This window comes from Cervus elaphus, chromosome 9 (genome assembly GCF_910594005.1).
Source record: "Cervus elaphus chromosome 9, mCerEla1.1, whole genome shotgun sequence".
Taxonomy (NCBI): domain Eukaryota; kingdom Metazoa; phylum Chordata; class Mammalia; order Artiodactyla; family Cervidae; genus Cervus; species Cervus elaphus.
The window spans coordinates 5,096,670-5,118,544 of NC_057823.1; the positions used below are offsets into that span (position 1 = coordinate 5,096,670).

The window sequence follows — 21,875 nt, forward strand, 5'->3', positions numbered from 1 at the left end:
TGAGCTCCCGTATTCTTTTAATTGCACAGAAGCATTCCCCACCCCCTCCCGAGATGCCGATTACGTGACTTGGAGGTGACCAGCTGAAATGTGAAATCCCACAGACATTTAATTTTAAAAATAATTTTAAAGTTTTAGCTATTTTTCTTTTGTATCCTCATCTCAAACTCTTCCACAGGGTCATGGAAAGCCCCCAGGCTCCAAGCCAGACGCGCGTCCGGCCTGACGTACAAACATGGCCGGGTGTGGGGCAAGCGAGCTCAGGGGCTTGCAGGGCCCTCGTGCCGGCGGGCGGGAGTCGACAGGCGCTCGCACGCAAGCGCAAGAAGGTGGGGCTGAGTCCCAGGCCTGCGCCGTGCCACTCCACAGGCAGGGGGCGGGGCGGCGGGGAGCGCGCGCCTGAGGCGGCCGCCGGGCGCTGAGGAGTTGGCGCTCCGGAGACCTTCCTTCGGGCGCATCTTCCCCGCCGGCTGCGTCCTCACGAGGCGCCCCCACTCGGCGGGACCGGGCCAGGGGATGGAGTGGGCCCGCCGACACGGCCCTGGAGGGACCCAGAGGAGACGACCGCGCGAGCCCTGACCCGCCGTCCTCGCCGAAGCGCCCATGGGCGCGTCCCTGCGGGCGGGCCGTGGCTCTGAGGGTGGCGAGCGGCGGGGCCGCGGCGCCGAGAAGGGCTGCGCTCGTGCCCGGCCCCGCACAGGCCGCGCGCGTGCGCTCCCGCTGCAGGGCCGGCCGCGCCCGCCCCTCCTCTCGGCGCCGGCCCGGGAGCCCGGTCCGCGAGCGGCGGCGGCCGGAGGGACGATGAGCGGCGCGGCGCGGGCGGGCCCGGCCCGGCTCGCCGCGTTCGCTCTGCTGACCTGCAGCCTGTGGCCGGCGCGGGCGGACAACGCGAGCCAGGAGTACTACACTGCGCTTATCAACGTGACGGTGCAGGAGCCCGGCCGCGGCGCCCCGCTTACATTCCGCATCGACCGCGGGCGCTACGGACTCGACTCGCCCAAGGCCGAGGTCCGCGGCCAGGTTCTGGCGCCGCTGCCTATCCATGGAGGTGAGTGCCTGGCAGGGAAAAGAGGAGCCGTGGAAGGCGGAGGGGGGCAGGGTTTGTCCCCATCCCCCAGGAGCCACAACCTGGGCGCGGAGGCGGCGGACGCGGCGCCCCCACCCCGGCCCGGATTGATGCGCCGCTCGGCGGGCGGCCCCAGGGTCGAGGTTCCCGTCGTGTCCTCCCCCGCCTGTTCGCTGCTGGGAATGAGCGTCCAGACGTGTTATTGGGTTCTTCTTTTCTTTTTAAAAAGACTTTTTTTTTTTTCCTTCCCTTGGTTCAGTTAGCTTGTTTACAGGAAGGCATTGAACTGCGAGTTTGCAGGGACAGCTCAGACAAAGGAGGTGGTGGAAGAGCGCAAAACTAGTTCGTGATGGATGAAGTCTCAACCTGTATTTCGGAATCCGCACAGATTCCTTCCCGAGATCACAGACTATGCTGTATTGAATCTGGAAGGATGAGGCCCTTTTCTTCCGTAAAAACGTGCCGTTTTTCTTAAGTGACAAGTGGAAGGAGGGTGGAGGAGGAAAATGGGCATCTTCCGTGTTGCTTTTGGCTCTTATTGTGCCCCACCAGCTTTACTGTAATTTGACGCCTGAACATCTCACGTTACGACGAATCCGATACCAATTGGAACCTGTACCCAAGTCTTCAGGTCATGAGAGTCTGCCAGAGGGGAAATAGGTAAAATTTTTGAGAGTTGTCTTTGAAGACATTTGGCTTAATCTTACGTCTACCATTTGCTCTTTAATAATTTAGTATAAAGCATATATTTGTACAAATTTCTGGTAATGTTTTAAAAGAAACTTTTCCCACACTGTGGAGTATGATTTTGTTTTTGGCCCACAGCAGACTTTTTGGAAAAATGTCTACTATCTTCTCCATCCCTACCCACTCTCACTCTGAGAATGCTTAGCGGGGACTTTTTTTAAAGCTGCTTTTCATGTTAAGATGACCTAAACTAGGCAACCTACATAAGGTGTTTGTTTTTATACTCTAAACTGTTAAAACATCACGCCGCTTCTGAGATACGTGTTTGAAAGCGAACATGCTAAGCTGTTTTTTTCTTTGAGGCAATCTAGCTAGGGAAGAAGAATCAGGAAGGGCTTTCATTTCACCAGTTTACACCTTCCTTTCACACGTTCATTTTTACATCAGTAATCAGTTGCTTAGTATGCACTTCTCATCTCCACTTTGTTAAAAAAAAGGCAGTTAGGGTCCTGCCTTGCCCACAGTAACAACTTTGGCCTTTGGTTCATTCAGTAAATATTTGCTTGCTTGTTCTGTGCCAGTCACTGTGCTTGGGACACAAAATATTGCCAAACTGTGGCACTGACAATGGTAGTCTGTTTTCTGGGGTTGAGATCTGTGAGGGTCACGTGGAAAGGGAGGGGCAAACTGTTGTGGAACAAGGACTGGCCCTGTGCAGTGTTTTGAAATCTGTGGTTTGTCTTTGGGTTCCTCTAGGCACCTCGAATCTATGATCCTCGCTTTAGATACTTGCCTCATAAGTGATCTGTGTTCTGAAACTACTTGTTGCTTGCCTGTCATTCCAAGCAAAAGCCCCATTTTCAGAAAACTTGTTTTAGGTGTTTGGCTGGAAGGGTATTGGACACTGATGGGTGGTAAAGGCTGGTCTTGTTCCTCTGTCAGTGGGGAGGTTCCAGTTGTGCTATACATAAGCCTTATGACACTGGAGAAGTACTGTGTGAGTTTAGGAAAGTAATTTGGCCTTTTAGCCTCAATTTTGTCTGCAAAAGGGAATGATGAAATAGTTACACCTTAAGTTTATTGAGGGGTTTCTCTGGTGGCTCAGATGGTAAAGAATCTGCCTGCAATGTGGGAGACCTCCGTTCAATTCCTAGGTTGGGAAGATCCCCTGGAGGAGGGCATAGCAACCCATTCCAGTATTCTTGCCTGGAGAACCCCCATGGACAGAGGAGCCTGGCAGTTTGCAAAGGGTTGGACTCGACTGAGCGACTAAGCACAACACAAGGTTATTGAGAGGCTTAAATGATGCCTGCATTCTTACAAGAGGAGATTTGTCAACCTAAATGAATCTCTGAATTGGTGGAGTTTTAGACATGGCATCAGTGTGAGTACATTGGAGCAGTCTTGGAAACTTGAGTCTGCAGTCAGTTCCCCTGGGTGTCTATCTTCTCTTCGTTTCCTTGTTCTCTAGGGGCTCATTTTGTATCTGCACATCATGAGATTGCTCAAGGTTTTTTCATGGCATTGGTGGTGGAATCCTGCAGGTAGTTTGGGTCTGGCTTTCTACTAAGGGATCTGCACACATAGGTTCTTTCAATCCAGCAAATACTAATTGAAAACCTGCTGGTCCCAGCCACCCATCCAAGGTACTGGGGAAGAGGGAGGGGCCCCAGAAATAAGCAAAACAAATTATTTCTCTTCTTCCTGAAGCTCACGGTCTAGTGGCATTTTTATGTCAGTTTACCTATAAACTGTTTCTAAATCAATGGACTAACATGAAATCTAAGAAGTTTTTGTGCTTTTGCAGCAGGAATTTAGGAATGTACTTTGTTTTTTTGTTTTTGTTTCTTGGCCATGCTATCTTTAGCGTGCAGAATCTTTAGTTCCCCCGAACAGGGATCGAGCCCACACCCCCACAGTGGAAATGCAGAGTTCCAACCACTGGACCACCAGGGAAGTCCTAGGAATGTATTTTAAAAAACAAGAATGGTGGTAAAAATCTGTTAAAATTTTTCATGTGTAAGGAAATAGCTTATGTCTATTATGTCAGTGTACTCTAGTCACTCAATCGTGTCTGGATATTTGCAACCACATGGACTGTAGCCCACCAGGCTCCTCTGTCAATGAGATTTCCCAGGCAGAAATACTGGATTGGGTTGCCATTTCCACCTCCAGGGGATCTTCCCGAGCCAAGGATGGAACACGGGTCTCCTGCGATGCAGGCAGATTCTTTATTATCTGAGCCACCAGGGAAGCCCGTTATGTCTAGTATACCTCAATTTAAAAAAAGAAAATAGCTTAAAATTTGAATAATATTTGGTTATTTCACATTATGATATTCTCAATTTAGTCTCAAATTTTAGTGCTTTTAGAAAAAATAATAGATTCTGACTCTGCGTGCTTGTAATTTTAAATTGAAGAGAATTCTTAGTGTGTTTATTGAAGATTTACTGAGTGTTGACACTAAACAAAGTGATGTTCAAATTACAAAAAAAATAGTTATGAGACAGAATTACTGGCCAAAAAAGAACCAGTCATGGTCAATAGATGGGAAGTTAATAAAAATTAATTTTGAGGACAAGTGTTTGGTGAATATAAAGACAAAATTAGTTTTCCTAGAGCTTAACATGGCAACTCGTTTTAATTCTTTGATTAGGTTGTGAAAGTAAAAACCTCTCCAGTTATTTTGCATTATTTCTGTAAGTTAGGCATATGTGAATTACTGGACAAGATTTATTTGTCCTATATCTTTAAAGAGTAATTTGGCAATTTCTTCCTAAATGCTTTGGTATTTTAGAAGTACATTTTGAAAAGTGTTAAACTTTATAAAATATTTCATAAACAAGTGTTGTACTTTGAAAATACATTCTTTATCATTAGAGTACATTTTAAATGGAGATTTATTTGGTGATAACAAATTTCATATTTTAACTGTAAAGAATTTATTTTCTGAAGTGAACTTTTGCAGGAACATGCCTTATATTTATTCACAGATACTGGTTGTTGTTCATGGTTGCTTTCTTATTACTAACTTACTCAAAGGGTGAGCCTAGATCTAGAAACAAATGTAAAATCTAGCTAACATTTACTGTGGAACAGACGTTGTAGATGTGCTTTGTGTGTGTGCACACTAACTTTTTGTTTGAGCCTGGGTGTGGGGGTTGGGAGAGAAGGCCCTGTTGTTGATGATGTCATTTTGTATGCAAATATGCTGCTGGGAAGAATTTGGAATAGTCATTTTCATTGAAATTTTCAGGATTGGATGTTTAAGCCTTGGACAACAATTTTACCAAGTAATAAAATTTTTTTTGGTCATCTGGTTGACTAAAGGGATGCCATAACATTTTTAAAAAATCTTAGATTCTTATGTTTTATATATGTGATTTTGTTGGATGAATCCATTAAACCTAAACTTGGTTTTCAAAATTCTGATTTTAGCGTGAAGGCAGTCGATGTGGAAACAAGATCTTGGATGAAAAGGGCCATGAAATGTTAGATTGTGTGATGCCAAAGGCAGGGGCTACCGGATATAGAGATTTCAAAATATTCAGAAAAAAAGTAGGTGTTATCCTGGAATCAGAGACCCTGAAAGGAAAGAGAGTTCAGAAGGAGCTGGAGGCTCTAAAAACCAAATTTGACCTAAAATAGATAACCAAGCAATATATGATAAATTGTATTTGTATTAAATTTTAACAATTTAGAAAATATTTTTACATTTTGTATTTTTCCTTTGCTTTTGGATGATTCATTAGCATATAAAATTTGAATATATATTTTTAAACCTCCGCACCAAATATGTATATCCTTCCTCTGTTCCATCTTTCTGTTTCTCTTTATAGCAAAGTGTTGTCTGTACTTTCTGCCTTAGAGTTTTCATCTTGCTATTCTTCACATTGTGAAGGTCTTTGTTGTGCCAGTGATTTGATAAAGACGTGACATATTTAACTTAAATATTGGACGGCAGGATCCTCAGCATCTCAATGTATGGAATGGTGGGCTGAAACTAAGAGAAAAGTTAATAGAAATTATTATGTAGTCTTGAATTTGGGTAAAAAAAAATTAGCTGCAGTGAAAGGAGTTGAGGGGAAATAAGGCTTCAAGCTGCATGTCATAGGACAAAGCCTCTGTGCACTCACTGACCAGCCCATTCTAATCTTGCATGCATTTGAGCATCATATCCTGGGTAACACAGGTCCCACTTCATTATAGGCCAGGCACACTTTTAGTGCATGTTCATTTCTGAATATGAGTTTTAAGGGATGAACAAATCTACAAAACACTGTTTTGAATATTATAAAAGGGAAATCCTTCATTTGAAGGAGCATTAGATTAGATGGCTTGTAAGATCCCTCCATCTTGAACAGGGGTAACTGTAAAGAAGTAAGACGAACCTTGTTAAACAAAGTGCCAGATATACCCGTTAAGGATATTGTGTTCTTTTCATGCCAGTCACATGGGTGTGTATATGTTTCTATGTATACACACATATTTTGCAACAATGAAAAATTTAAACACTCTCAGAATTTGTTTTGTGAGGTTATCTTTTTGATTGAACCATTTGGAAAATGCATACAGTTTATCAAATATCTTTTCTGGATAGATTTTAATTTTGACAATTGAAAATTATTTTTGAGGCAGTCTTTTAATGTGCCTGTGAATTCTCTCTTTAGATAATTCTCAAAGAAGTCTGATAGTGTTTTGGACCATGTCCACACCTCTGGGGTGCATTTCCACCTACCAAATCTTAGAGGCAAACCTTAAAAGGATGAGATTTATTCAAAGTACCTGATTGTACCAGTCCTCAGAGCTGGTTCTTTTAAGTATAGCAACCTTGACTTATTTACAAAATGAAATTAAGTTTTCAAGATCATCATTTGTTTGTTTTATCATCCTTATTTTATGCACTAAACCTTCATTTCTTTTCCATAAGTCATAGTAAGTGTAGCTTTCTTTACTGTTGGAAGCAATTTTGAACAAAATAAAGGGCTCCCTTCAAATGCCAAATTAAATAAATTAAAAAGTCCTTAATAAACTCCTCTGAGCTTGCATTATGCAAGTTCTGTGGTGTGTGTGTGGAAGATATGGTATGCAATTCCTGCCTAAGAGAACTTGCCGGGATGGCACAAATAGGACATGCCATTGTAGAAGATGGTGCAGGCTGTCTGCAGACACCAGCAAGGGGACCGGCCGCATGTTATTGTAAACAGAGTTTGTTGGAACACAGCTGTGTCCATTCATTCACGTGTCTGTGGCTCTGTGAGTGGTTATTACAGGAGCCTATATGACTTCCAAGCCTATACTGCTTGTTCTGTAGCCCTTTAAGAAAATTTTGACAAGCCACAATCCATGTTCTGAAGGTTCATTTATACCTTAGCTTTTCCCATTAAAACTATGTTATGGATTTATGGGTGAGAAGTTGATTCCTAAGTTGTCCCAAACTGTGAGTTCTTGGAAATTAGGGACAGCGTCGTCTTTGTTTTAACCAAATACCTCAAACTGTGCCTGGCACTAGCAAGCCACTGTAATATGTGGTTGCATTTAACCCTGTGGTGCTTTGTCTGGTAGTGAAACTGATGACAGGTGTTGCTGGAATCTGTATGATGGGATGGGGATGGTGGGGTGTTGATAGAGGGCCTCTGTTACTGTAGGGCTTCTGTTATTGTGCTAGATCAGTAAATGGTACAAAGATCAGAGAAACGAAAAATTATTTGGACTTGTAGTCTAGAGAGGTTTCATTGAAAATGTGGAAATTGAAATTAATCTTGATCAGTTCTTCCTCTAGCCATAATGGAATAACAGACACTAAGTTTACCTTGCCACCTCAAGTGACTGAAAAACCTGACAGTTATGAAACAGCAGTTTTAGAAATAGGTCAGAAAACAGCACAGGACAGTGATCTCTGAGAAAAAGGAAATAAACAGCAGAGTTCTGTGACTGCCTCAGCTTACCACCTAGAGAGTTTCTAAACTGAAGCTCAGGGAAGGGGAACCCAGAAAGAATCTAGTGGTCTTCCTGAGTTGATGAGACAGAGTTCAGAGCTCAGAGAGGTGAAGGCAGCTTGAGTAGACTTGAATGTGTGAGAAGGTCAGGTACAGGAGAGGAGGGAGCTACAAGGGGTTCATTCACTCAAGCCTTTGATCGAGTACTCTTCTGCTCATTTTATGGAGACCTGTCAGAAATTAGCAGGTGGAAGAATTCTTGGGAGCTCACACAAGGCTGGGAATAGTTCATATTCTCACTAATCAAAGTAGAAAGACCTAATGGATGAGGCATGGAGTAAGGCCAAATTAGCCCTGGAGAAAAGCCTGTTCTGGACCCACCTACCAAATCTTAGAGGCAAACCTTAAAAGGATGAGATTTATTCGAAGTACTTAATTGTGAACAAACCCTAACAATATCTGAAGGGATTAGAACAAAGTCCAGCTCCCTAAAACATGAAATCCAATACCAGCATCCAATAAAAAATGAGCAGACAAGCCAAGTAGAGAAAATATGACCCATAACCAGACAGAAAACTGTCAGCAGAATCATTCCCAGAAGTGGGACAAATGATGGAATTGCAAATAAAGGTGTTGAAAGGTCTATTATAAATATACTCAGTTTGTTCACGGAGGTAAAAGGAAACTTGAACATGACGAGGAGAGAAATGGATCTAAAAATAGACCTACATCAAACTATGAGCAAGGTGAAAAGACAACCCTCAGGATGGGAGAAAATAATAGCAAATGAAACAACTGACAAAGGATTCATTTCCAAAATATACAAGCAGCTCATACATCTCAATGCTAGAAACTCAAACAACCCAATCAAAAAGTGGGAAAAAGACCTAAACAGACATTTCTCCAAAGAAGACATACAGATGGCTAATAAACACATGAAAAGATGCTCAACATCGCTCATTATTAGAGAAATGCAAATCAAAACTACAATGAGATATCACCTCACACCAGTCAGAATGGCCATCATCAAAAAGTCTACAAACAGCCATGGCAATGTATGGCAAAAACCACTACAATATTATAAAGTAATTAGCCTCCAACTAATAAATGGGGGAAAAAAAAGTCTACAAACAATAAATGCTGGTGAGGGTGTGGAGAAAAGGGAGCCCTCTTGCACTGTTGGTGGGAATGTAAATTGATACAGCCACTATGGAAGGTGGTAAGGAGATGCCTTAAAAAACTAGGAATAAAATCACCATATGACCCAGCAATCTCACTCCTAGGCATATACCCTGAGGAAACCAAAATTGAAAAAGACACATGTATCCCATTGTTCATTGCAGCACTGTTTACAATAGCTAGAACATGGAAGCAACCTAGATGTCCATGGACAGATGAATGGATAAAGAAGTTGTGGTACATATACACAATGGAATATTACTCAGCCATAAAAAGGAACGCATTTGAGTCAGTTCTAATGAGGTGGATGAACCTAGAATCTATTACACAGAGTGAAGTGAGTCAGAAAGAGATAAATACTGTATTTTAATGCATATATACAGAATCTAGAAAGTGGTACTAAAGATATTTACAGGGCAACAATGGAGAAACAGACATAGAGAATAGACTTATGGACAGAGGGAGAGGGGAGGAGAGGGTGAGATGTATGGAAAGAGTAACATGGAAACTTAGTTTGAGTTCAGTTCGGTCACTCAGTCATGTCCGACTCTTTGCAACCCCATGAACTGCAGCATGCCAGGCCTCCCTGTCCATCACCAACTCCCGGAGTCCACCCAAACTCATGTCCATTGAGTCGGAAACTTACTTTACTATATGTAAAACAGGTAGCCAACAGGAATTGATATATGGCTCAGGAAACTCAATCAGGGGCTCTGTCTCAACCTAGGGGGTAGGATGGGGAGGGAGGTTCAAAAGGAAGGTGATATATGTATACCTATGGCTGATTAATGTTGAAGTTTGACAGGAAATAGCAAAATTCCGTAAAACAATTACCCTTCAATAAAATAAATTTTTAAAAAGTAGACCCACATCAAACTTCTAGCAGTAAACTCAAACCTGAAAAAGTGTAGGATTTATATTGATAGAGAAAAAAAGAAAGTGTATACTGAGAGGATGATAGTTCCTGCTTAGGTGATCTCTTTTTATCCCAAACAGTGATATAGTTAACATATACTGGGTACATACTCTCTGCCCAGAATGGTGCCAAGTATTGTACATGGAGTATCATTGAATTCTTGTAACAGCTCTAGGTGGTAAGATATCCTCATTCTGTGGATGGGAATTCAAGGCACTCCAGTCTCTTGGTGTTTTTGTGTGTTTTCTGTTTTTTTTCTTTATAGCACTTAATGTGGTTGGAAATTGTGTGTCTATCTTGTTTGCTTCTGAAGGCAGAGATCCTGGTGTCCACTTTTGTATACTCAGTGCTGAGCCTGGAACATAGGAGGGTGGTGCTGGTAATTAGTGTTGGACAAATTAGAGTGGAGTAATCCAGCAGCTGATTCAGAAGTGATTGGATTTGATGTAGGTCTGTCTGACTACAGAGCTCATACTTCCACCATGTCTTGTACCACTTCTCAAGTGAGTTTAGTAAATTATGATCTACTTCGTGGAATGTTACACAACCATTAAAGGGGATCATGTGAAAGTTAGGTATATCCTACAAAAGTAATATCGTTACAGTGGACAGGGACTCAAAGTAATATGCAAAAATAAAAATGGCTGTGTTATGTTTGTTGGATCATGGGTAACATTTCTCATTTTCTTTTCTCTCATTTTTTTGAAGTATTTTTAATATAAAACCTTCTTCAGAGGGAAAGTCATACTCTCTAAAGGGAACAAATAAGTGTCTAAAGTTGATTTTTTTTTCCATTTATTTTTATTAGTTGGAGGCTAATTTCTTTACAATATTGTAGTGGTTTTTGTCATACATTGACATGAATCAGCCATGGATTTATTCCCCATCCCGATCCCCCCTCCCACCTCCCTCTCTACCCAATCCCTCTGGGTCTTCCCAGTGCACCAGGCCCGAGCACTTGTCTCATGCATCCAGCCTGGGCTGGTGATCTGTTTCACCATAGATAATATACATGTTTCGATGCTGTTCTCTCGAAACATCCCACCCTCGCCTTTTAATTTTTTTTAATAAAAGTTTTTTTTAATAAAAGATTTTTTTAATAAAGTTTATTCCCTAGCTTCAAGAAAAATTGAATTAATTCCAAACCATGGTTAGAATGAGTAGAAAACTGAGAGATGACTAGAAATATGCTGAAAAGTGCATGTTTTTCCCCAATAAGAAAAGAGTTAAGACCAAGTATTCTTGTCTTAACAGGAATCAAGCTAAAATGTGGCATCGTTTTTATTTATTTATTTATTTTTAATTGAAGGATAATTGCTTTACAGTAGTGTGTTGGTTTCTGCCGTACATCAGCATGAATCAGCCATGGGTATACACATGTCCCCTCCCTGTTGAAGCTCCCTCCCACCTCCCATCCATCCCACTCCTCATTGGATTTGAGCTCCCTGAATCATACAGCAAATTCCCACTGGCTATCTGTTTTACATACGGTACTGTATATTCTTCCATCCTTCTCTTTCCATTTGTCCCACCCTCTCTTTGCCCCCTGTGTCCAGAAGTCTGTTCTCTATGCCCGAGTCTCCATTGCTGCCCTGCAAATAGGTTCATCAGTGCCATCTTTCTAGATTCCATATATATGCGTTAATATATGACACTTCTTTTTCTCTTTTTGACTTACTTTACTCTGTATAATAAGCTCTAGCTTCATCCACCTCATTAGAACTGACTCAAATATGTTCCTTTTTATGGCTGAGTAATATTCCATTGTTTCTTTATCCATTCATCTGTCCATGGACATCTAGGTTGCTTCCATGTCCTAGCTATTGTAAATACTGCTGCAATGAACACTGGGGTACATGGGTCTTTTTCAGTTATGGTTTTCTCAGGGTATATGTGTGGCATAGTTGTGGCATCATTTTGAGCAGTTAGTGAATCCTAGAAAGGGACAGGACTTGTCTATAATATTTTTATGATGATGATATTAATGCTTTTATTTTATTTTGGTTTTCCCTATTTAAAATCAATCTGTATTTAAAGCATGAAGACTTAACTATGGGTAATCTCCACTTTTCGAAAGTTCACCTTATGCCATTTTGCTTTTATGAAAGACCTATATTAGTACCTATTTTTGATAACCGAAAGAAACCTCAAGAGGATTTTTGCTTTTAGCAGAAAAAAGGCCAGAAGCGAAAATAGCATTCAGCATTTGTTTTGCAGCAAGATGAGCCATCATAGAGGCAGCCGCACTGGAAGCAGTGAGAGCAGCCTCCTCAAAGCTCCTTCCCCTGGAACAACACTCAGCATCTTAATGTTGAGCCCCCCATAGTTGTAAAACATGTCTCTCTGTGCTTTGTCTTGATTTATTTTGCGGGTCCATTAGCAAGATGTGTCCTCCATTTTGGTTTACAGTAGGCTTTTCCTCTTTCCACTTGTCTCCTGTCACTTCTTCCTATGTCTTTACTTTTAGCCTAGTCTTATCTGAGCTCTGGATTCATATATTCAACTGCCTACTTGGTATTTTTAACTTAAATTTCCCAAGAATATCTCCAGATTGATAAATGGAGCTTTTGATATGTGTGTGTGTGTGTGTGTGTGTGTGTATACATATATATATGTATATATATCCTGTCTACTACCACTGTTTTCAGGGTTTCCCTGGTGGCTCAAATGGTGAAGAATCTGCTTGCAATGCAGGAGACCCAGGTTCAATCCCTGGGTTGGAAAGATCCCCTGGAGAAGGGAATGACTACCCACTCTAGTATTCTTGCCTGGACAATTCCATGGACAGAGGAGCCTCGTGGGCTGCAGTCCATGGGATTGCAAAGAGTTGGACATGACTGAGTGACTAATACCTGTTTTCTAGTCTTCCCCATCTCAGCAAATGACATCACTGTCCTCTCTTGTAATTTAAACAAATTTAGGAGTCATCTTAGCTTCTTTTTCTTACATTCCACTTCTGATTGATCCTTCACATTTTACTGTCAGGGTGTATCATATCTATCTGTTGCTTGCCATTTTCACTCCTGTCATCTTAGTACAGACAGTTGCCATCTCTCTGGTCTTCCTGCTTCTTAACTTCTGTCAGTCTTTTCTCCCCAGTAGCCACAGTGATCTTGAAACTTCACCCAGTCTTGTCACTGCTTGCTTAAATTACCCCTCAGTGGCTTCTTCTAATCCTTAGAGTGGAAATCGGAACGCCTTACTGTAGTATACAAGGCACCTCCTGATTGGTTGGTTCCAGCCTTCCCCTCCCTCAGGCCATTCATCTCTCCCTTGCTCTCCGTGCTGAAGCTACCTGTATTTTGATACTCTCGTTCCTAGGGCCTCTGTGTTTTCTTTACAATGTGTGCCTTCTTGCTGGTATCCCACTCACCTCTATCTCCTAGTCTTCACATGATGGTTGCTGTATTAATAGAGCTTTATGGTTCTTTGATTCTGTATGCTGCTGCTGCTGCTGCTAAGTCGCTTCAATGGTGTCTGACTCTGTGTGACCCCATAGATGGCAGCCCACCAGGCTCCTCTGTCCCTGAGATTCTTTAGGCAAGAACACTGGAGTGGGTCGCCATTTCCTTCTCCAGTGCGTGAAAGTGAAGTCCCTCAGTCGTGTTCAACTCTTCGTGACCCCATGGACTACAGCCTACCAGGCTCCTCCGTCCGTGGGATTTTCCAGGCAAGAGTACTGGAGTGGGTTGCCATTGCCTTCTCCTTGATTCTATATAATGGCCAGTTAAAAGGACCATGGAGATGGAGACATGGGGAAGGAATTGTAGAATCTAAGAACTTAATGATCATCTGTAATCAAGTCTAGCCACTCATCTGAGGCCTCAGCTTTCCTATCCAGTGGTTTTACAGCTCACACTTGAACAAATGAGTGATGGAAATCTACCACATTCATCTCTGGAAAACAGAATGTTAGAAAGTCTTTTTTTCATCTGCACAAAAAAAATTGGTTCAAAAAATTTGTAGACAGTTGTTAATTTCCTTGTCTGATTGAAGTCCTCTAACCCTTAGACTTCATGTTCTTATTTCTGTTCTTAAGAATATAGTATTTTAAACCGCAGAATGCAGCTTTCCACTTAAAGGATACAGTGAGTTTAGTAACGTCCCACAAAAATTCTTGTCCACCTGGCACTTCAGAATGTGATCTTATTTGCAAATAAGATCTTTGCAGATGTAAGTAGTTAAGGATCAAGATAAGATCATACTAGTTTATGGTGGACCCTAAATCCAGTAATTTGTGTCCTTCTAAGGAGAAGAGAGAATGCAGAGAAACAAACAAAGATAAAGGCCATGGGAAGATAGAGGTTGAAATAGGAGTTATGCTGCCACAGCTAGAGAGTGCCAAGGATTGCTGGCAACAACCGGAGGTTAGGAGAGAGGCATAGGACTGTTTTTCCCTTGGAGTCTCCAGAAGGAGCCAACTATACCGACACCTTGATCTTGACTTCTGCCCTCCTGAATTAGGAGACAATACATTTATGTTGTTTTAAGTCACACATGGACATCACCATATGTTCAATACCGAAAACAGATTGATTTTATTCTTTGCAGCTGAAGATGGAGAAGCTCTATACAGTCAGCAAAAACAAGACCGGGAGCTGGCTGTGGCTCAGATCATGAACTCTTTATTGCCAAATTCGGACTTAAATTGAAGAAAGTAGGGGAAACCACTAGACCATTCAGGCATGACCTAAATCAAATCCCTTATGATTATACAGTGGAAGTAGAAATAAATTCAAGGGATTAGATCTGATAGAGTGACTGAAGAACTATGGACTGAGGTTCGTTACATTGTACAAGAGACAGGGATCACGACTACCCTCAAGAAAAAGAAGTGCAAAAAAGCAAAATGGCTGTCTGAGGAGGTCTTACAAATAGCTGAGAAAAGAAGAGACGAGAAAAGCAAAGGAGAAAAGGAAAGATACACCCATTTGAATGCAGAGTTCCAAAGAATAGCAAGGAGAGATAAGAAAGCCTTCTTCAGTGATCACTGCAAAGAAATAGAGGAAAACAATAGAATGAGAAAGACTAAAGATCTTTTCAAGAAAATTATACATACCAAGGGAACATTTCATCAAAAGATGGGCTCAATAAAGGACAGAAATGATACGACCCTAACAGAAGAAGATATTAAGAAAAGGTGATAAGAATACACGGAAGAACTGTACAAAAAAGATCTTCACAACCCAGATAATCATGATGGTGTGATCAGTCACCTAGAGCCAGACATCCTGGAATGCAAAGTCATGTGGGCCTTAGGAAGCATCACTATGAACAAAGCTAGTGGAGGTGATGGATCTCCAGTTGAGCTATTTCAAATCCCGAAAGATGATGCTGTGAAAGTGCTGCACTCAATATGCCGGCAAATTTGGAAAACTCAGCAGTGGCCACAGGACTGGAAAAGTTCAGTTTTCATTCCAATCCCAAAGAAAGGCAATGCCAAAGAATGTTCAAACTACACCGCACAATTGCACTCATTTCACACGCTAGTAAAGTAATGCTCAACATTCTCCAGGCCAGGCTTCAACAGTACATGAACCGTGAACTGACAGATGTTTAAGCTGGATTTTGAAAAGGCAAAGGAACCAGAGATCAAACTGCCAACATCCATCAGATCATTGAAAAAGCAAGAGAGTTCCAGAAAAACATCTGTTTCTGCTTTATTGACTATGCCAAAGCCTTTGACTGTGGGAATCACAACAAACTCTGGAAAATTTTTAAAGAGATGGGAATACCAGACCCATCTGGTATCTCAAGACCTGCCTCTTGAGAAATCTGTATGCAGGTCAAGAATGAACAGTTAGAAGTGGACATGGAACAACAGACTGGTTCCAAATAGGAAAAGGAGTACATCAAGGTTGTGTATTGTCACCCTGCTTATTTAACTTGTATGCAGAGTACATCATGAGAAATGTCGGTCTGGATGAAGCACAAGCTGGAATCAAGATTGCTGAGAGAAATATCAATAACCTCAGATATGCAGATGACACCACCTTTATGGCAGAAAGCAAAGAAGAACTAAAGAGCCTCTTGATGAAAGTGAAAGAGGAGAGTGAAAAAGTTGGCTTAAAGCTCTACATTCAGAAAACTAAGATCATGGCATCTGGTCCCATCACTTCATGGCAAATAGATGGGGAAACAGTGGAAACAGTGACAGACTTTATTTTTGGGGGGCTCCAAAATCACTGCAGATGGTGACTGCAGCCATGAAATTAAAAGACACTCCTTGGGGAAAAAAGTTATGACCAACATAGATAACATATTAAAAAGCAGAGACATTACTTTGCCAACAAAGGTCTATATAGTTAAAGCTATGGTTTTTCCAGTGGTCATGTATGAATGTGAGAGTTGGACTATAAAGAAAGCTGAGTGCTGAAGAATTGATGCTTTCGAACTACTGTGTTGGAGAAGACTCTTGAGAGTCTCTTGGACTGCAAGGAGATCCAACCAGTCAATCCTAAAGGAAATCAGTCCTGAATATTCATTGGAAGGACTGATGCTGAAGCTGAAACTCCAATACTTTGGCCACCAGATGTGAAGAACTGACTCATGTAAAAAGACCCAGATGCTGGGAAAGATTGAAGGCGGGAGGAGAACGGGATGACAGAGGATGAGATGGTTGGATGGCATTACCGACTCAATGGACTTGAGTTTGAGTAAACTCTGAGAGTTGGTGATGGACAGGGAGGCCTGACGTGCTGTTGTCCATGGGGTTTCCAAGAGTCGGACGAGACTGAGCAACTGAACTGAACTGACTGAAGCCACAAGGTTTGTAGTCATTTGATATGGCAGCCATAAGAATTAATGCAAAGAGAAAACAGAATTGAACAGCACTGCAGTTTGGTTTCAGCAGTACAGAAGAGAGTAGAACTGCTTTCTTCCCCATCATTCTGAACACATGCCTAGAGTCATATAGGTTATTTTGGTACCCTTAACCAGTGACTCATACTGAAATTACTGCTGATTAGACTTTCTAGGACTTTTTCATAGAGGTTGCCCTAAATCGAGTAATTTTATCTTTACTCGATTTAGGCTGGTCATTCAGCCTTTCAGGATACTTTTTGAATCCTGATCTGTCATCCAGTCTTTATTCTTCATAGCAGCTGTGTGTCACCCATGAAGGTGGTGAGCATACTTTTTATATCTTCACCTAAGTGATTCTTAACCTTCTGTGGTTGTGGATTCAAGACTTTAATGAAAGCTGTGGACCTTTCTGATGAAAAGTACTTATTTATGTATAAATACACCAAGTTTTCAGTAAGGTTTAGGATGTTCAGATGCCTCTTGAAACCTCAAGTGGTTCATAGACCCAAAGTTCAGAACACTGATGTAGGTTATTGATAAAAGTATCAAATATCAAAGAGTGTGAATGAATAGACCCTTGTAGTATGTTCCTAAAAACCTTCTAAGATGGTTAACATTATTCCATTACTCAGCACTTCTGGGGAGTGGAGTGGGCATTTCATAGTTTACTAATTTACTTTATTGAGTTTGCATTTGATATTGTACATATTTCTTTGTCTTATATCGTAAAAGCCAATCAAGTTCTTTGATTAAAATAAATATATATATATATATTATATTTACTTTGTTCCTGATTTGCTGGGAAGGAGAAGTAAATCTTTATGGCTTAAACATAGTATGTTACTTTCCTGTTGCCACTGTGATCAGTTATCTCAAACCAGGTGGCTTGAAAGAACACAGATTTATTGCCTTACAGTTCTGGGAGTGAGAAGTCCTAAATGGGTGGCACTAAGCTAAAATCACGGTGTTGGGCAAAACTGCACTCCTCATGGAAGGTCTGAGGGAGAATCCATTTTCTTGTTTTTCCCGGCTTCTGGAAACTGCGTGCATTCATTAGCTCATGCTCCCCGCCTCTTCAGAGCCAGCAGAGAGCGTTTCTCACAGCCTTCTGGGGCGCTCATCTTCAGCTTCTCTTCTACATGTGAGACCCTGTGACTGCATGGGGCCCGCCCACATGTGATCTTACGTGTGGGCTTCCCTGGTGGCGCAGACAACAGAGGATCTGCCTGTGACAGGAGACCTGGGTTCCAGCCATGGCGGGGAGTTACCCTGGAGAAGGGAATGGCAACCCCCTCCAGTATTCTGGCCTGGAGAAGTTTTGGGCAGAGGAGCCTGGAAGGCTACAGTCCATGGGGTGGCAAAGAGTGGGTAATGACTGAGCAATTTTCACTTCCACCCACATAATCCAAGGTAATCTCTTGATTTTAAAGTCAGCTACTTCAGTTCAGTTCAGTCTCTCAGTCGTGTCCGTCTCTTTGCGACCCCATGAATTGCAGCACGCCAGGCCTCCCTGTCCATCACCAACTCCCGGAGTTTACTCAAACCCATGTCCATCGAGTCAGTGATGCCATCCAACCATCTCATCCTGTGTCTTCCCCTTCTCCTCCTGCCCCCAATCCCTCCCAGCATCAGGGTCTTTTCCAATGAGTCAACTCTTCACTTGAGGTGGCCAAAGTACTGGAGTTTCAGCTTCAGCATCAGTCCTTCCAATGAACACCCAGGACTGATCTCCTTTAGGATGGACTGGTTGGATCTCCTTGTAGTCCAAAGGCCTCTCAAGAGTCTTCTCCAACACCACAGTTCAAAAGCATCAATTTTTCGGTGCTCAGCTTTCTTCACAGTCCAACTGTCACATCCATACATGACCACTGAAAAAAACCATAGCCTTGACTAGACGGACCTTTTTTGGCAAAGTAATGTCTCTGCTTTTTTTATGCTATCTAGGTTGGTCATAACTTTCCTTCCAAGGAGTAAGCGTCTTTTAATTTCATGTCTGCAGTCACCATCTGCAGTGATTCTGGAGCCCCAAAAAATAAAGTCTGACACTGTTTCCACTGTCTCCCCATCTGTTTCCCATGGAGTGATGGGACCTGATGCCATGATCTTAGTTTTCTGAATGTTGAGCTTTAAGCCAACTTCTTCACTCTCCTCTTTCACTTTCATCAAGAGGCTTTATAGTTCCTCTTCACTTTCTGCCATAAGGGTGGTATCATCTGCATATCTGAGGTTATTGATACTGCTCTTGGCAATCTTGATTCCAGCTTGTGCTTCTTCCAGCCCAGCATTTCTCATGATGTACTCTGCATATAAGTTAAATAAGCAGTCAACTACTTAGCAACCTTAATTCCGTCTTGTCATGTAACCTAATTGTATTCACAGGTCCCAAGGATCAAGATGGAGACATCTTGGGATGGAGAGCATTACTCATCCTTCCGCACATAGGCAGATGAACCTATGTAGGCATCCCATGATATAAGTGTCTACAAATTATTCCTTTAGTAATTATTTCTGACATTTGCTATGGTTTAATAGTACCCTAAGGAGCTCATAACTTCCACAGCCCTTCTTTATCAGTTTATAAACAATGAAGTGCTATTTACACAAGTTAGTTTTCTGATACCTTTCTTCTGTGATTCCTCAAAGTTCATTCAGTGGCGCAGTTTCTTTTCTGAATGTTGTCACCAGACTATAATTCATCTGGATCAGAAATCCTAAACTCATGTGGGACAGCTGCTTCAAATACTCATTCAGCAAATAGTTATTTAACACCCAGTGTATAGCGGTCTTAAAATACTTCAGCAGCGGCCTTGGTGCTGCTTGTGCAGGGTGCCAACTGCTGAGGGGCGGCCGGAGCGGAGTCTCCGCGGGGCGAGACCACTGGACGCTGCGGCCGATGGTCCGGGCTGCCAGCTGCAGCCGGGGCCCTGGCGCGCTGCCACGCGAGGAGGAACAAGTGTTTCTGGAGCAGAGAGGCCACCACGGGATGACATGGGTGCGGCTGCCTGAAGAGGCATTGCTGGCTTGGGAAGCAGCTTCAGAAAGATCAGCCCAGAGACGGAGGTGGGAGGAGGGTAGTGACCAGCGCCCCCAGTTCCATGTGTGGAGCCAGCAGCGGCGGCAGATCGGCCCCAGGGTGACCAGCAGCAGCGGAAAGTCTTGGGGTACCCTTGGCCCCTGGGTGGCAGATGGGCTCCGTGACGGACAGCGGCTCCAAGGTGGCCGACTGCAGTGGTGAAGCTGGGGTGCCCTCAGCTCCTGGGCCTCATCCTACCTCAGCTTCATGCACTCATTTCACATGCCAGCAAGATTATGCTCAAAATCCTTCAAGCTAGACTTCAGTAGCATGTGAACTGATACCTTCCAGATGTACAAGCTGGGTTTAGAAAAGGCAGAGGAAGCGGAGATCAAATGCCAACGAATGCTGGATCATAGAAAAAACAAGGCAATTAAAAAAAGAAAATCTGCTTCTGCTTCACTGACTAAGCTAAAGCCTTTGACTGTGTGGGTCACAACAGGCTGGAAATTCTCAAGGAAATGGGAATACTAGACCACCTTACCTGCCTCCAGGGAAACCTGTTTGCAGGAGAAGAAACAACAGTTAGAACCAGACATGAAACAAACTGGTTCAGAATTGGGAAAGGAGTACATCAAGACTGTATATTGTCACCCTGCTTTATTTAACCTATATGCAGAATACATCATACGAAATCCCAGAATCAAGATTGCCAGGAGAAATATCAATAACTTCAGATACGCAGATGATACCACTTTAATGGCAGAAAGTGAAGAACCAAAGAGCCTCTTGATGAAAGTGAAAGAAGACAATGAAAAAACTGGCTTAAAACGCAACATTCAAGAAACTAAGATCATGGCATCCAGTCCTGTCACTTCATGTCAAATAGATGGGGGAGATGCGGAGAAACAATGTCAGATTTCATTTTCTTGGGCTCCAAAATCAATGCGAATGGTGACTACAGTTACAAAATTAAAAGATACTTGCTCCTTGGAAAAAATAGCTATCACAAACCGAGACAGTGTATTAAAAAGCAGAGACATCACTTTACCAATAGAGATCCATCTAGTCAAAGCTATGGTTTTTCCAGTGATCATGTATGGATATGAGAGTTGGACCATAAAGAAGGCTGAGTGCTGAAGAATTGATACTTTCAACTGTGGTCTTGGAGAAGACTCTTGAGAGTCCCTTGGATTGGAAGGAGATCAAACCAGTCCATCCTAAAGGAAATCAGTCCTGAATATTCATTGGGAGGACTGATGGGGAAATGCCAATACTTCGCCCACCTGATGAAAGGGGAGCAAGAGGAGAAGGGGGGCGACAGGATGAGATGTTTGGATGGCATTACTGACTCAATGGACATGAGTAGGAGATAGTGATTTACAGAGAAGCCTGGCATGCTGCAGTTCATGGGGTCATAAAGAGTCAGACACGACTTCACGCCTGAACAACAGGAAGTATATAGCAGGCAGAACAAGAAGTTCCTGCATTCTGTCTGGTGCAAGCAGCTAGGTGAGTTATCCCCTGTGTATTGTGTCATGGTGAAAACAGACATTAAACAAATAATAACACAAGAATTATTTAATAATAATTCTTGGGGAAAGGATCAAGATGCTGAGAGAGCATAAATGAGAATATTAACCCAGTCTAGGTTGGTCAGGGAATACTTCTCTGAAGAAATGATGTTTAAGCTGAGGATAAAGCATGAGCAGATATTAAACGAAGAGGGACATGGAATGGAAGACCAGTTCAGGCTAGGAACGTATATGAAAACTGAAAGTGATATTAAAAAGAAAAAAAAAGTTGGAATGCTTGAGTTTAGAGAGTAAGGGGGAGTTTAGAGAATAAGAGGGAGAATGGTATACAGCAGAGATGAAAATGTGGGTCAGTACTTTTTAGGCTATGTTCCAATTTTTGACGTTATCCCAGGAGGAATAGAAAACTATTGAAGGGTTGGTTGGTTTGATTTTTTTTGTTTCACTGGGTCTTTGTTGCCACACTCGGGCTTCTCTAGTTGCAGTAAGTGGAGGCTGCTCTGTTGCAGTGGTTGGGGTTCTTTTTGCAGTGGTTTCGCTGTTGCGGAGCACAGGCCCTGGGCTCACAGGCTGTGATAGTTGTGACTCACAGGCTCATTAGTGGCGGCTCAGGCCCAGTAACTGGTGCATGGGTTCACTTGCTCTGCGACACGTGGAGTCTTTCCAGCCCAGGGGTCAAACCCGCATCCCCTGTTTTGGCAGGATTCTTATCCACTGTACCACCAGGGAAGTCTCT

General features: G+C 42.6%; 1 protein-coding gene across 3 annotated transcripts in view; it reads left to right on the plus strand.

The window, feature by feature from the left end:
- Positions 1 to 362: 362 nt before the first annotated feature.
- RNF130 (ring finger protein 130) overlaps positions 363 to 21,875 on the plus strand; it is a 135,909-nt gene continuing 114,396 nt past the window's right edge. For 2 of the 3 annotated variants that reach the window (XM_043910680.1, XM_043910681.1), the window contains exon 1: positions 366 to 1,048. In XM_043910680.1, coding sequence (XP_043766615.1) covers positions 604 to 1,048 — 445 coding nt within the window. In that variant the 5' untranslated portion in view covers positions 366 to 603. Of the gene's footprint in view, positions 1,049 to 21,875 lie in introns of all 3 variants that reach the window. The other variant, XM_043910678.1, reaches the window with a different exon arrangement.